We start from the raw sequence: 16406 nt of genomic DNA on the forward strand, positions 1-16406 counted from the left end.
CACATGAGATCAGGGTTTTTTCTTAAAGTATACATGAGTTGATTGTGGATTTGGGAATCTCTTTATTTATTTATGTGTTGCCCTTAGCAGGTTGTCTCAGGTCTATTTGAAAATCTGACTTTTACGATTAATTAAGAGGGTATCTGACTAAGTTCATTTAATCTTGTCAGTTTTATATATTATATAATTATTCTTTTTGGGAGAAATATACTATATAATTACAAGATGCTTTAGATTTTTTTTTTTCTAAATTTTGAAAGGAAATTTTTTCCTTTTAAATTTACACTTTTTTTTTAAAGTTTACGATATTTTTACAGCAACTAATATACCTTATAATATTCAGTACGCAATACAATAATATTTTTAAAAATTAATAAATAACTTCAATGTAAATAACATACGTATATTAATATTAAAAATAGACTAAATAACAACATTGGTATAATTCAAATCTACAATCTTTTCATTAGGATACCTCAACTAGACTACTCAAACCAGAGATTATTGGTTACATCAATACATTTGCATGTTTGAGGATGTTTAACTTTTGTTTCAGAGTTTTGAAAAGAAGTGTAGTGTAGGGCAGGGGTGGTGTGGGGTGGGACGTGGGCATAATCATAGACGTGCACTTGCAATAAAATAACGTGGATAGGATTTAATATTTGACCGACAATTCTTACAAGGATGCCTAATTTACACCTTGCTCCCTCAAAATACGCTAATACACACTTTGCACCCTTCAAACATCACTTTGCACCATCGCTGCACATGAACTTTCCACTTTGATAAGTAATAAAATAACAAAAATTAGTATAGAAATAATATTTTGATACTCATTACGATTAAATAAATAGACACTAAAAACCGAAATTGTATTGAATTTTTAAGAAAATAAAAATAAAATATAGAACGGAAATTTTTTAATTTGATTTTGGTATCTATCAATTTATTATTATTATTATTATTTGGATTCGATCCAATCTATTTATCAAACTATGAATATCCTTATAAGAGACTTTGCATTTCTGGGGAGCTAATTGTAAAAATTGTATTTATTAATTATCACAATAAAAAAAATAAAATGATTTTCCTACTAAAATAAAAACGATTTGAAAATTATTATAAATCAACACTACCAATTATGCCAAGTAAATCAATTTAAAAACTCAAAATTTTGACTACAATTCCCGATATTCGTCATAATTTTATCTATAGTCAAATTATTTGTCATTGTTGTTAATTATGACCAAAGCATTAATCATAATATTTGATCATGACTAATATTTTAAAATAATGGTAATAACCGTTGTGATTAATTATGATTAAACAAGATCTTTAAATAAATTTTATCCACAATATTTTTTTTATTATTAAAATATATTTTGACAAGATTGATATCATGGTCATTCAATATATATTTTTATCATTAATGTTAATTTTATTGGTATGAATTGTTACACGATTCATTTAAAAAATTAACTGACTTTCCACAATATTAATTTTGTAGGGAATGAGTTGGTCATACATGTGGATGTGGTTCTTAGTGGACGTGACGGCTAATTAAGTTTTCTAATTGAGTTGGCAGACTTTTTTTTTTTTTATATTTTGATTCAACAGTAATGACTTTGATCTATCACCTAACAAAGATATAGAAATGTGGTCTGGCTGCTCAGATTTTGGAGACAACTAAAAAGATGTGCAGATTTCTATAAATAAATAGTATAGTTGAACGTATTTTGTGTTTGAATTTTAAATTAGATGATTATGAATGAGCATTGATGTGTACCAAATTTTTACGAAGTGATAAAATGGAGAATTTTACTTACTGTACAATTATGTACCAGGTGAAATACGATTTTTGAATGAGGTATTTTTCTAAAAAAATTGTCACTTTCAATGAATAGTGCTCTTGTGAGAGGTGCTGGGGGAGATTGTCGATGCGGTGGGGGGATTTTACCGTTAAGGGGTGCATGTTCATGTGTCAGGGAGGATACCTCCTGGGATATTGATTGTTCGCGAGGCGGGTCTTGTTCCACCCTGTTCAATTGGGCTTCGCGGATCACGTCCAGATTGTGGACGTCATGGGCTCAAGACTTGGTTTGCATACTCAATGTCGAGGTAAATTTTCCCACAGGCGGCGCCAATCTCCGCCCACACCTCCCATGAGAGCACTATTCATTGAAAGTGACCATTTTTCTTACAAAAAGAACTATATCGAAAGTTGTGTTTCATCTGGTACATAATTATGACGTAGATAAAATTTTTAATTTTATCCGTTCATAAAAATCTCGACCACATCAACATTGTCTTTAAAATTTTAGAACCACATTTATGAGAAATGGTTTAACTCTTTTACTTTGATTTCAAACAGTTTAATTTTACTTTTATAATGTGAAAAGTGAAAAACAAAGAAAATAGTACAGAAAGAGAACGCTGTGCTTGTAATCATTTTTGGGTTAAATACATTTTGTTTATTTGAATTATACATTAATTGCAATTAGGCTCTTTGAACTAATAAAATACAATGATACCATCCACAAAATTAATTGTTTGGATCAAATTACATTAATGTCTTGTATGTATATTTATTTGTAATATATTTTGAATAATTTTCACCTTAATGTGAATATTAAAATATTTCTTTGTTCAAAAGATACTAAAATATTTCTTAATGAAAAAATGCATTTAATTATAATTGATGCAAGAAAAGAGTTGCTTGTTCGGATAAGTCTAACTTGGAATCTTTGGACCTGAGTTTTCACAAATCTTGAAACGTGATTTTACAAAAGACACATTAACACTTGAACGTAAACAATAATAAAAGAAATAATCATAATCAAAGAATGTAGTAATGAGTAGTAGATTGACTCCAAAATACAGTAAACAATAGTGAATTTGTGGCATGTTACCTTTTACCTTTTAACATGTTTCTAGATTTATCTCCAAAACACCTATTTTCCTTATAAGAGCAGAAATGTATTATTATGTGTAGAGGTTCAAAGAATAGCCTCGGAGTCTGTAAATACGACAATTAGGGGGAAGACAAGTCCAAATTTCTTTCATCAACATGTGAACAAGTCACAAATTACTATACCTACACTTTAAACTTACGAGGCATGCAGATATTCGACTCGTATGTCACGGATTTAAGAACATGCAAAATTTAAAATTTTATTTTATTTACATATGAGAAATTACATTGACATTCCTTAAAAATTAAATTCAAACACTCTATAATTTGTTATTAGAGTAACTTTAAGATAAAAATGACCACAAACCATTTTACTAATCATTTTTATTAGAACAAATAAAAGAGAGTGTAAAATGAACAAAGTTAAAAGACTTCATCAACACTGTGAATTTGTCAATTTACACAAAAATCAGGAATATTTAAGTGTGAGGCAGATTAGAGTTCTGAACCTGCATGCAATCACACAGCACATAGGAGCCACCTTATATAATAATTCAGAGCTACTTTTTCCCTCAATTAACCATAAACTATTGGCTACAAAATTTGAACATAACTGCATAAAATCACTGCTGCAAAATCCATTGTAGAATCACACTACGATGCGTTCTTCCAATATAAGATCATCATCCCAATTAATGTACATATAAAAAGATCACAAGTCACCATACTCTAAAATCATCCTGGCACAACGGAAGAAGCACTAAAACATTAAATCTAGGCAAGCCGACTAATAAGCCTAGGTCAACTATATCTAAAACCTCCATGACTTCATCAAAGAGCAGTGAAATATTCCATCTCTCCTTCGCCAAGTAGGTTAGGCACATAGTTTATATGTACACATATGCTTACAAGGGACAAATATAAATATCTTGTCATACGAGATCATCTCCATATCAGGGAATAGCGGTGTCTTCTGAACATTTATCTGACAAAAATAGTAATTTGTGTTGTCAGTACACAAGTCAAAGGTGAGTTAACCTGCTCTTTGCATGGGAGAAACCATATGATATCTCAGCAATAGTCCGATGCGCATAAGCCAGAAATGCAGAAATAAAAGCTAATTTATAGATGCATACATGGAAGATGGAAATACTGATTTTGAGTGTAAACCTGGTCAGAGAATCATTGATGCTTGCCTTTTTGCCATGCATGTGATTGTGCTAGTCTATCCATACCTCACATTTAAAACTGAAAATGACAAGGAAATGAAGAGAAGGAATCACCTGCAATCTTGTTAAGGCCTTCTCCATACCCTTTCAAAATGTTGATTGAAAGTTCATAATTTTCTATGAGGGGACCCAACAGGAACTAGCACAAATAATCCGGCCTTTCCATCCCTGTAGCATCCAATTGCCATCTTCATCAAATAGAAAATCTTTGTGATACCCAGTAATAACCTTACGCCGCAATTTATTCATAATCTCATGATTCAAGGGGAATGGTTTGAAGCCTGCCCTCCTACAGCGGACTTGCCATTGCTTGTATGTCTCAGGTCTCTCAACTCTCTCTGCTCCCTCACATGCAATAACATTTATTACCTCAGGGCCATAAAAGTCTTGTTCAAAATTGATTCTGTGCGGATTATCACGAGGCAGGGTAGCATCAAACATATCAAATAGTGCTGAATAGTGGAAGAGAGCTTCCCTGAAGCGTGTAACAAAGAATGGGGCACTGTACGATCCATTGGTGACAGCATTCACAAATATATCTGGCTTCATTTTCTTAATTAAGTTCAGAACCGCATCTCTGGGACTCTCAACCATAACAGTCTCATCAAGCAATCTACCAAATCGAAACAGACAGTTCACAACAAGTACCTCACCAGGTTCAATTTTCAGGTCCTCAATTTTAATTTTCTCCCAGTTTTGTGTTGCAATAGCCTGGTACTCAAATGGTACACCAAAACGTTCACAATATTTCGCCAAGCGGCACCCTGTCTCTTCTACTCTATCTGCTGGCCTAAAACCTGGTTGCGGAAGCTCGATTCCAGTGATTCGCAGCTTGGGAGGTCCACCTGTTCTCTCTGAAAGAAACTGGATGAGGGCAGGCCACTGGAAACCATAAAGAATACCAAAATCTACAATATGCAATGTAGTCGCTTCTGAAGCCACTAATGCAATCATCTTAATTGCAAAGAAAATTGACATCTTCTTGAATGGACAGGCTGAAAGATAAACCTGGTACGCTTTTAACTTCTCAGCAGCAGTGATTTTCCTACGAGTAAGGGATGCATAAAGCTCGGTTCCAGTACCACCCAAGCGTGCCTGAAGGCCACTGGAAAATACATTAGCCAGCCTCTGGTACACCTCACCAGTGGGAGAAGAATGTTGACTAATCTGTTTTAGTTGTTCATATGCAGTCTTACGATCATCAGCAGCAACAGATTGAGCACAACTAATCAAAAGAGTCCTTAGGTCCACAGAGTCACGTTTCCCCTCATTTTTCCTAGCACGAGTTCTTCCGCCATTAAGCCCATTCGGCAGTACTGTTTTCTCCACTCCACCAGGCAATTTAGCATCACAACTACGAGACACCGAATCATCTTTAACGTCACAAAGGAGAACTCTGTCAAACATTTCAGAAAGCTCAACATCTTCAACATAAACAGCAGACTGTTTGCTGCTTCTTTCAACATCTTCAGGATCAGCATCATCCGGATACTGATGCTTTCTTCCCCTCAAGACATGAGGAGACTCATCAATCTCATCCTTTTCTACCTTGATCGCAACAGCTGGAGTGATATCTTCTGATTTTTGAGGCAACACATATTTGTCCAAATCAATAATCAATTGATTACCAGTAGGAAGGAATTTACTAGCTTCTTCCATCCCTCTCTTGAACTGCAAGATGGACTCACTATCGCTGAATATATTTTGAAGCAGGCTCGTGTTCTCAGAGGAGTTTATCTGGGTAGTGGCGTTATCATATGAGCCGTTAACAGTACCAAATGATGTTTGTGAACTCACAGGCAAGACTAAATTGGATGAAGAATCCTGTTGACAACCGTGTTCCACTGAGGTATTATTTTCACCAGGATCAACAATCCATTGAGGATCAATGGCACTACTACCAGCAGTACTACTGTTTGTATACTCACTGGATGTCCCGAAAAAGCTATCAGGGCTATCAGACGTTTGGTCACCATGACTTGATGGTTGAAAGGGTGAAGGAGGATATTCCTTGCCAATGACTTCATACAATGATTTCTCAGCAGCTCGTAGGGCTAGTGGATCATAGAACATGCTGGGCTTCTCTTCCATGTCCTCTTCAACCAGGATCTGATTAAGGAACTTTAGTACTGGATCAGAGTCTTGATCATCTGGAGATTCTGTCTCATAGCTCATAGTCAAAGATGGAGCAAAATTATCAGGGCTTGGGCTTAACGGAAGAAAAGGGATATCCAGGTCATCAAGCTCCCAATTATCATGTTTAATCCCATTGGTAAGGTTTTGAGATTGCTCATAACTGGGCAAAAAGGTCTCATCACCGAATTTCTTTCCATTTACTGTATTCAGCATCTCATTGAATGGGGGATCCATTGACTTAATTGCCTTAAACTTCCTATTGAAAGAGCCAGATTCAAAGAGTCAAAAATCCCATAACCTCATTCACCAATTTAAACTGCACAACATCAAAATAAATTTGACGTCTTGAATGGAACTCGCTACATCTCCCTCACCCAAACCCAAAACTAAAATTTAAAAAATAAATAACATGAGGTCAACTGGGAGTCAGCTTCTCGTAAGATAAATTCACCATGTTAACCTATCACAGTAGTAATAATAGTCATAAAAATACACATACGAAATCCAAAAATAAAATTTGCAGCCCTAGAAGAACAAAGCTCTCTCAGAACAAAAAAATAAAAGAAGACAACCGAAAACAAAGAACAGAAAAGTACCCAAAAATGTTTAAAAAATTTCAACTTTGCAACAACTTGAAACTCAGAAAAAAGCAGCAAAACATAAAAGAAAAGCAGAAACACTACACACGTCCCACTTTACAAGGAGCATCTTTCTTCAGCAAAAACCCTTATACCCACTCAATCATCAACACACCCAAAAAATTTAATAAAGTAATTGAAATAATCGAGAAGGAAACATAGAGAATCCGAGAGCCTCCTTTAAAAAATCAAAGGGTTTCTTTCCTTAATCAGCGTACCTCAGATTATTTGTGAAATTGACTGGAAGAAAACAGTCATAGAATGGAGTGAGCAGCGAGACTCTCACTGAGTAAACCTGGAACTTTTGAGAAAATCAAGGGAAACGCACGTCTATCTGTATATATATAGAGGGAGAAGGAAGGTTTCTTTCACTTTTTGGGATAATTATCTAGACGTCCTTGATGATTTACATAATTACAAAAAGTCAATGAATTGTTTATAATTACATAGACTTCCAAATTTATAACTTTTGCTATTTTTATTTTATTCCTTTTGGTTCTTTAGTGTATTTAGTTAATAATGTTTTATAAAAAAAACTAAAGAGATTTATGAATGCAAATACTGAATTCTTTTCCAAATATACAATATGGTATTATTCTGCCTAATTTTTGAGTAATTGTTTTGGATTGATGACTGATTGAGAAAATAATTTAAATACTTATTTCTTATAATTCACACAATATTGGTAAAATTAGTTTATCTTTAAATGAATTCTCACAACAGAGTTTGCAATTATATAAAAGAAATATATCTTAAAATAAATTAAATTTCAAACAAACTCACAAAATTGTGAAACTAAATTCAAAAGTATCTTAGCATACAATCAATAATGTGGTAAAATACTATACCTAAATGAAAGCTACAAAAAACAATTATAAAAATTAAATAAGTATGTCGAGAATAAAAAAAAAAACATAGAAAAACACCATTACAATAGTCGAAAATGTGGAATTCTACAAGAATGGTGGCCATGCACGGTCGCGTGTTTTGAATTTATGTCGATTCAAATGCTCCTAAAATACATATATCTCTTGTTCTATATTAATTTTATTTTTGTTTAAAGTTGATTTTTTAAAATTAATATTATGTAGAATTATAGTTGACGAAAACATGCATTCAAAATTTTAATTTTTACAAAACATGGATTATTACAACTAAAAAAAATCAAAAGTAATTATTATACATAGATGGCCAAATGCCTTTACAATCATGATTCACCTAAATCAGTTTTAAATTTAGATTGATAAACACCCTTATTATTACAAACTGTCATCCCTTGTTGAAACCCTAATTGCGCAGCCTTCACATCTCTCTCTTTTTCCATTCCTAATCTCCCCATCATCAAATCCTTCTCCATATATATTTATATATATATATCATTAAATAAGAAAAAAATTCTTATATAGATTCGGTCGAATCAAATCAAATCAGACTAAAATCCACAGAATAAAAAAGAACCAATATTTCCATAATCATCACCTTATTTTGATTGATTGACTTGCGAACTCTCCCTAGTGATCGAAGTCTAAGCCTTATTCTTAAATTAACGTGATAAAACGCAGTGAACTAATATAAAAAAATTAAGTGGCTTTACTTCAACGATCAATGAATCAGAGCTGTGATTCCTTGGAGTTTGATCTCGTCTCATCCCATCTCGGCGGATAAAAATAAGATAAAGAAATGTGTTTAGTTGAGATGAGATATTTTTTTGAGTACATGATTGCTTGTGGGATAAAAATGCAAGACTGTTAGTTGGTGTGGTGTGTAAAAAGTGTTAGATAAAAAAAATTAATAATTATAACTGATGCCGTATGTCTTCTCTTGAAAACGGCAAACTGTTTCTTAAGATAGAAAATATTTTTTCACAAACAAACAAACCCAACTTGGATGAGATGAGAAATATTCTATAAAAAAATACAGTCTTAACTTTTTTTTATAGAAATGGGCGATAAATAAAGAAAAAAGGTAAACTATTCATTATTTTTCTTTTATACTTTATTTGTCGGAGAAAAAAAATATTTTTTTCTTTTCTATAACCTATATAATGAGCAGAAATTAATTATCTAATTAGCATTTTGGTGTTTTTCTTGTTTGTTTTCTAAGAAAACAACAATAGACAAACAACTTTACTACCTGGGGAGGCCATTATAATACTTCATAAAGTAAGGTTCGTTATGCAATTATGTCAAACCTGAAGGAGGTATATGCAATTATCCTTTTGCTTTCAGTCCAAGGTGAAGATGAAGCTTCGGTGAAGCAGAGTGCAGGCAGCCCAACACTGTGCAAATGATTAAAACGGTCAAAGCTCACATCATTGTTTAAATATTCTTCATTGCCCGAACATTCTTAGGTTTTTGTTGTAGTTCTTACTCAATTAGTTCTTAGGTATGTTCCAAATTATTATTTCAAAAATTATATTATATTTAAGATTAATCAACGTTTTAACAAATACTCCTATAATAACTGTTACAATGGAACATTTGCTGGTCAATCAATAATTCTAAAAGATTTGTAATTTTTCAAATAATGGGAAGTAATTATGATGAGTCTTAAAGAAGCACGTTATACTTTAGCTTTTTTCTTTTTTTCTTTTTTCTGTCAAATACATCTGAAGGGTTTATTATTCTCTCGCTCGTACAATAAAAAGAATAAGTTATTCGTATGTTATAAATAATTATAATTTAAAAATTATGATATATTAATACTATTTATCATAATTAAATAAAATTAATACAAAAATTTATATTTTGATCACAATTAATTAATATTTATTATAATTTTATCTATGGTGAAGATATTACTTTAATTTTTAGTTATGACTAATCTTTTTGTCTTGCCTACAAAAACAATGAATAATAATTATCGTTCAGTCTTAGTTAATTATTATTTATCATAATTTTTTATTTTTAATTATTATAATCAGCCAAACAAAAAATTATATTTCTTTTAGTGCGGATTTTACCGTATATTTTAATTCACTACATAGTTCTATAAGAGGGTGTAAGAATAAATATTTTTTTTCTTCAAAATTAAACATAATTAAGAGGTTTCTTAATGAACAAGTTTGAGATTATGGGTTCGAATCTCATCGGATGTGTAGGCATTTGTCTCACTTTATATGAATTATTGTAATGTATTTGTTGAATCAATGTAATTTATCTGTTGGTCTTAATTATATTGAAACTCATGACATAATTATAATCGATTTACTTAAAAAAGGTAGGTAGGGAACGTATATAATGGAATTATTCGTTGTATCTTTTCAATTTTCTTAATGAAGATAAATATGTATAATAACATAAAGTAAATTGTAGTTTATGTAAACTATTTGTCAAAAGATGGATAACTTTTAGGTTTTTCTTCTAAGTTGAATAATTATCATAATTAAGAAACAAAGCGCATCCAACCACCATATCACCATTATTTGTAGGTCTAATTGGTCAAATATATTAATTATCATAATTAGAAGAAGTAATTAATGCAATAATTAAAAGTTAGATATATACAAATTTATCAACAGAGGTCGATTTGTAGGTCTAATTGGTCAAATGAATTGTGACAGGACCTAACTCAACATGCGAAGTTTGAGGCCCCATAATTTTAAGATTATGGGTATTTTACTTTAACAGAATGTGTTGATTAAATATAATTATCTGATATTGATGATTAGTATATGATTGTCTGCAAGATATAAATATTTAATATTAATAATTGTAATCGATTTATTCAATAAATAATAATTCATCGATTTCATTTAAAAAAATTGTTCAGATGGATTAATTAACATGATTAGAAGAAGTCATTAATGCCATAAATGAAAGTCAGATACAAAATTCTAAATTCTAAAAAATTTAGGATTTTGTCAAAATTACTCAGTTTTGTTCGGAAACTCAGAGGACTCTCTTCCTATAATTTGTACTATTTAAGCTCCAAAAGCAGATTGTTTGTAATTTTTCTTCTACGGCAGTTTGTTATTTCTTTATCTTATTTAATCATATCCATTTATTTAAATTATTAATATATAAAATAATATTTGAATTTAATATATTAAATAATACAACGAATCGTATCTTATATTAAAAAAAGGATACATGGATGATGACAATTTTATTTTCAGCACTATATAAACTATTTAAGTAATAATATTTGGGGTATTTTATACCAAAATGTATTTTTTGCCCAGATCTGGTTCTGTCGAATCAATCTAATCATAAAGCAAGTGTGATACACCAATCACATGTATTTACCATGTAATTAGTTTAAGTTTGATCAGTCGGGTCCAAACAAAAATTTTCAATATATTGAGACGTAATGTAAGAATATCAAGTCCAACAAAAGAATAAAAATTTAAAAAGTCTTATAAATTCGACTCTAATTATTTAGCCTGTGCCTCTTTGATTTTATTCAAAATTCTGAAAATTTTAAAAATTTTAATACATTAATTATAATTATATTATTAATTTCTAATATATAATTATGATTTTTATATTTTTGGCAGTGGGGCCGTAAGATTTAGATGGGTCACCACAAATCTGTCCTTTAGAAAAGGGAGAAAATCTTTGAACATTCTAAATCCAGATCCTCTATCATTATTTTAATCATATTAAAAATTAGGACAAAGTTCAGTATTCGCTTCGTATCAATTACTCTTTAAAATATTAAAATTCTCAATAAAACACCCTGATTTTAATTTATAAGTTTTGAAAAGTTCATTTTATCAATAAAAGAATTGCATTGTGAAATTTTTTTTTATTATAAAATTTTGAAATTATCATTTGTCTAATTCTAATTTCACTTGTTCATCGATCTGCGCTTATTTTATTATAATTTCACTTATTTTTCAAATTAATTAAAAATAAATTTATACGTGCATATAACGACCATATTTATATAACTACCACATATATATACAATATATTTACAAATATATGTTAACTGTATACTTTTTTATTAGTTCGTTAGCCTTTTGATTTTATTAATTATATATATATTTTAGTATATATATGCATGTATAAATTTATTTTTATTTTAGTTTGATAAACAAATAAAATTAAAATAAAATGAGCCCCAAGTAATTTAGGATTATGAAAATAAACAAAGCTTGATAAATAAACGAAAAAATATTAAAAAAATATTAACAAAGGATGATTTTGGTATTTTTAGAATCTATTTTTTTTTAGAACGCAATTTTTGTAAGGGTAAAATGAACTTTGCAAACTTAAAAAGTAAATATCATAATTTTCTTTTAAATTTTAATACTTAAGGGGATAATTGACGTGGAGTGAATACTTCAGAAATAATAATAGTATTTAACCCTAAATATTATTTTATTTAACTTGTTATTATTTATTAATAAATTTACGCAAAATTAAGAAATATATAGTACTAGTGTAAAATTTTTTTACTACTAATGTGGAGAATGTCTCTTATTATTTTGTATTTGAATTAATAAATTTGATTATGAACTAAATTTATATTAATTATATTTTTAAGATTATTTCGATAATTCTATATTAGAAATGATTTTCAAAATTTTTAGCGTTACTTTTGTGATGTTGTATAAATTTCAAATACATTTAATATAAAATTAATCAAAAATATTTTTTTCAAATTTTTATTTTAAATTTAAGAGTAAATTATATTGACATTCTTTAAAATTAAACAAAAAAAATAAAACACCCCCTTAAATGGTGTCAGTGTAATGTACTTGGGGAAGGTATTTCTAAAAAGTTTAAAACTTTTGTCATTGATTAAAAAGTGTACTTATAATTACAATAAATTTCATGAGGTGTAATTCTTTTACAAAAAAATATGAGGTATTTGTGGATTTAAGCTTAATATCAGGGGCTTTAATATAATTTATGTTAAATTTAAGTCATTCCATTTAGCCTCAAATATTTTGTTTTTTTTCCTTCACTTTTCAATATTATTAGACCTAAAGACGACTTTTTGGTTGCGAAATAAAAATTGGGAGGTGAAATTAAGTCCAAGTCCTTTGTACAACAATTAAACATATTATAATAATAATAATAATAATAGCAACAAACGACTTAAAATTATCTTATAAAATAAATAAATAATAAATTAAATTACATAAAAATTTATATAAAAATAATAGTTAAGAATATATAATGAACTTAAATAATAATTTGATTAACAAGCTTACAATAATAAATTTAGATGGTAATAAATTCAAAAAACGACTTAAAATAAGTTTTTTTTTTTTTAAAAAAAGTATTAATGAATTAAAGTACTAAAATATAGAAGTAGAACAATAAAAAAAGAATAAAGTTTCAAAAGTATAAAAACGACTATTAGAATAGTTAATTTAGAAGAATAAAATAAAAATGTTATGTCATTCATTATAAAAAAAAAAGGGGCCAACTGATGTGGTGTCAAAGTAATGCATATAGGGACGAGTAATATAACTCTGCATATTTATTTTATTATTTATATTAATTTTTAATTTAAATTTAAATTATTTTATTATTATTTTTTCAAATTGAATCTCTAAATAAAATTATATATTTTAATAATTAAAATATTAAATTATTCAATTAATATATTAATAAAATTAATTATTAAATTATAAATTAAAATTAAAAAAATTATCACACTTTTATAAAATATTTAAAATTATTTATCTCTATTTTTATTTATAATTAAATTTTATTAAAATTAATGAATAATAATTCAAAATTATTTATACAGTTTATATAAATCACATTAGAATTAGTAAAATAAATAATTTATTATTAAAAAAGTATTTTAAATTGTTAAATTAATTTTTTTTTAAAAATTATTCCTTCTTCCTCGACCCTACTGCCATGTCCACCCTCAAATATATACATATAAATATGTTCAATTATATACATTTAATCTAAAGTGCGTCGTTTTTGAAACATATTATAAATAAAATATAAACTATTCTTTTTATTGAGTGCGTACAAATATATATATATATATGTGTGTGTGTGTGTGTGGAACAGAAAAGAAGAGGAAGGAGAAATGGGGTCGGCGCCCACGCGGAGCGAGGTGCTCTCACTTTTCCGATCACTACTTCGGGCGGCGCGTGATTTTACGGACTACAATATAAGGGAGTACGCGAAGCGCCGTACTGTCGACGCCTTCCGCCATAACTGCCGCCTCTCGGACCCGGCTGAGGCCGCCGCCGCGTTCTCCGAAGGGAAGTCGCAGCTCGGTGTCGCCAAGAGGCAGGCCGTGGTTTACTCGCTCTACGCACCTAGAGTGAAGAGCGTTATGGAAATGAATGGGTCGTGATATCATTATGTCAGCCGTTGATAATCTTATTAGGTTAGCTGTTCTCTTTTAGGGTTTGTTTTTTTCTTTTTCAATTTCAAGATAAAGGTGTTTCTCCAATTTTAGTTTATTCTTTTATTTAATTTCGGGGAGCATTGAACATAGTTACTCCTTCTTTCCATCAGTTTTGTTCATTCTGTTAGTTTGTTTACTGCGAGTAGTGTTTTAATACGAACTGAAGAATTTTCTGCTTTTTAGACTAAACTTGGATAAAGCAATTCTTCGGTGCTAGTTGTTTAATTTCTTTTATAATTTAGTTTGTTTCTTGTTTTATGTTCTTTTTTTTTGTGTGTGTGTATGTGTATAATTTACTTGACTTTAGTACTTATGAGCAATGCGTGTTCGATGAATTTGGATCAATTTCAGAAAATATTGGGGAATAATTTTTTGTTTTTTCCTTTGCTTCCAGGTTTCCCTGGTTACTTCATTCCTTCTTTAGCTTTGATTTCCTGTATCATTCTTATTTCTCATTCATTTGTCTTCATGAGGAGTTTTCAAGGCTTTGAGATGATATGTGTTGCTGTAGCGTTAATGGCACCTCTAATTTATGTTGCACTTTTCCAACATAGTCTCTTTTGCCGTATGAGAACCAGAGTTGACTTATTCATGGAATTTTGGATTGTAAAAGAACATATAGGCTCTGAATTATCTTCCATGTCAAGAATTGTATTGCTTGACTTGTTTGAGTCATCTGGTAGATTTTCAAGCACAGTAGTTGTTCATTTCTAAAGCATGACAATTTGTGCTACAAATAGTTAATCTTTAACGGACATTGATCAGCTTGATCAAAATTTGCATCTAGACTGTGATATTGGAGTGCTCAAATGCAACTACTACCCTATACTATAAACATTGGACCTTTACATAAAGATATAGTAATTATATTTGTTAGAAAGGATCTTGGAATAACTGTAACTTAGTTAATGATAAATTATAATGCATGTTATTAGAAGTCATCAACTTGATTCTTCCTTTAGAATTTAAAATGACCTGAATGGACTATGTCGGCTGGAATAACTTATTCAAGATAAGCTTTATGTTTTATGTTGTTGTCTGGATCTTGTAATTAAGTAATTCATTGCTAAGAAAAGGATCTGAAAAAATGAGCAAGAAAACAATCAGACAGGCTGTTGGAAAAGTTCTGTACTGCAAGCTTGAAAATTTAATTGACTGAAGTTTTATTACCCACTTGAAAACTAGAGTTTTTAGGTCTATCTTATCCATTTGAGGTGGTGGTGGTAATCTTGATTGAATCAGAATAGCCCCCCCAAAAATGACAGAGCAGATCAGTGCGTTAGAGTATCAAGAAGAGTTTACCTCTCGACTTTTCAATTTTGGTTTCCATTTTTTATTGAAGTATCCTTGTAGCTCGCTTGTGAATCTGTCTTTACAAACATGAGCTATTGTTTGATGCAATATTCAAGCCCAAGTGATCCACCTTTCCGACATTATTTGGTTTAGTCCAAAGTGCTGCCATGTTTATTGGGAAAGAGCAGTGGAGTTACAAGTCATAACTTATGTTTTAACTCCTTCAGGTCAGTCTGTGCATGTGTAAATTTCTTAAAATATAGTGCAGTGTATTAATTTCAAATTTTGGGTGCCGAAACTGACTTCTGAGACTACTGAAATGTGTTTGAGAATGCTTCTCAAATATGTAAACTTCATATAGATTGCTCTGCCAGGATCTTCGATTATCAAGGTAGGAAAACTTCTATGACAACATACAATTGTCATGAATGTTAGCATTTGGTTAGGATAGATTCTTGCACATAAATGTAGCTTTTAGAATCAGTACTTCTTGTTTTACTGGAATCCCATCAGTCCCACCTCTTATTTTCTGTTATCCTTTTGTTGTGTTTCAGTGCTAGATAAAAGGAAAAATGATGAAGATGAAGAGAATGTGGAGACGAAGAATGCTTGCCTCTTCCCCGAGAGAGGATCAGCTACGCAGTTCATGATTACTGGATATGTATTTTCACTGTTAGTGTCTCAGAAAGAATAACTGCCTCATTTTACAAAGACATGAACACCGGATGAAGCATTAATGTCCTCATTTCTGTTTAAAATAAGGACCTCTTCTTGACTTGGATCTGAGCACAGCCGATGTAGAAATACACAATTGTGCTGACATGAGAAACTAAGTTGAATTTCTATAACAAATCTTATTGCATC

General features: G+C 30.1%; 2 protein-coding genes across 4 annotated transcripts; one reads left to right on the top strand and one right to left on the bottom strand.

The window, feature by feature from the left end:
- Positions 3488–7254, bottom strand: LOC105170438 (scarecrow-like protein 14). 3 transcript variants are annotated; one of them, XM_011091200.2, is made up of 3 exons: positions 7133–7254; positions 4195–6532; positions 3488–3896 (listed from the first exon to the last, which is right to left on the bottom strand). In XM_011091200.2, the coding sequence occupies exon 2, from the start codon at positions 6508–6510 to the stop codon at positions 4258–4260; it is 2253 nt and encodes a 750-aa protein (XP_011089502.1). In that variant the 5' UTR covers positions 6511–6532; positions 7133–7254; the 3' UTR covers positions 3488–3896; positions 4195–4257. The 3 variants fall into 3 exon arrangements, with proteins under 3 accessions (XP_011089502.1, XP_020552355.1, XP_020552354.1); XM_020696696.1 differs by having other exon boundaries at positions 4195–6736; positions 7133–7149; XM_020696695.1 differs by lacking the exon at positions 7133–7254 and having other exon boundaries at positions 4195–7112.
- Positions 13881–16406, top strand: LOC105170439 (LYR motif-containing protein 4). The gene is made up of 2 exons (XM_011091201.2): positions 13881–14228; positions 16097–16406. The coding sequence occupies exon 1, from the start codon at positions 13923–13925 to the stop codon at positions 14193–14195; it is 273 nt and encodes a 90-aa protein (XP_011089503.1). The 5' UTR covers positions 13881–13922; the 3' UTR covers positions 14196–14228; positions 16097–16406.

Source organism: Sesamum indicum, linkage group LG9 (assembly GCF_000512975.1).
Source record: "Sesamum indicum cultivar Zhongzhi No. 13 linkage group LG9, S_indicum_v1.0, whole genome shotgun sequence".
NCBI classification, from domain to species: Eukaryota; Viridiplantae; Streptophyta; class Magnoliopsida; order Lamiales; family Pedaliaceae; genus Sesamum; species Sesamum indicum.

What these genes read in the sequence shown, in the direction of transcription:
- LOC105170438 (XM_011091200.2), bottom strand. Translation starts at nt 6,510, where the DNA reads ATGGATCCCCCATTCAATGAGATGCTGAATACAGTAAATGGAAAGAAA.
- LOC105170439 (XM_011091201.2), top strand. Translation starts at nt 13,923, where the DNA reads ATGGGGTCGGCGCCCACGCGGAGCGAGGTGCTCTCACTTTTCCGATCA.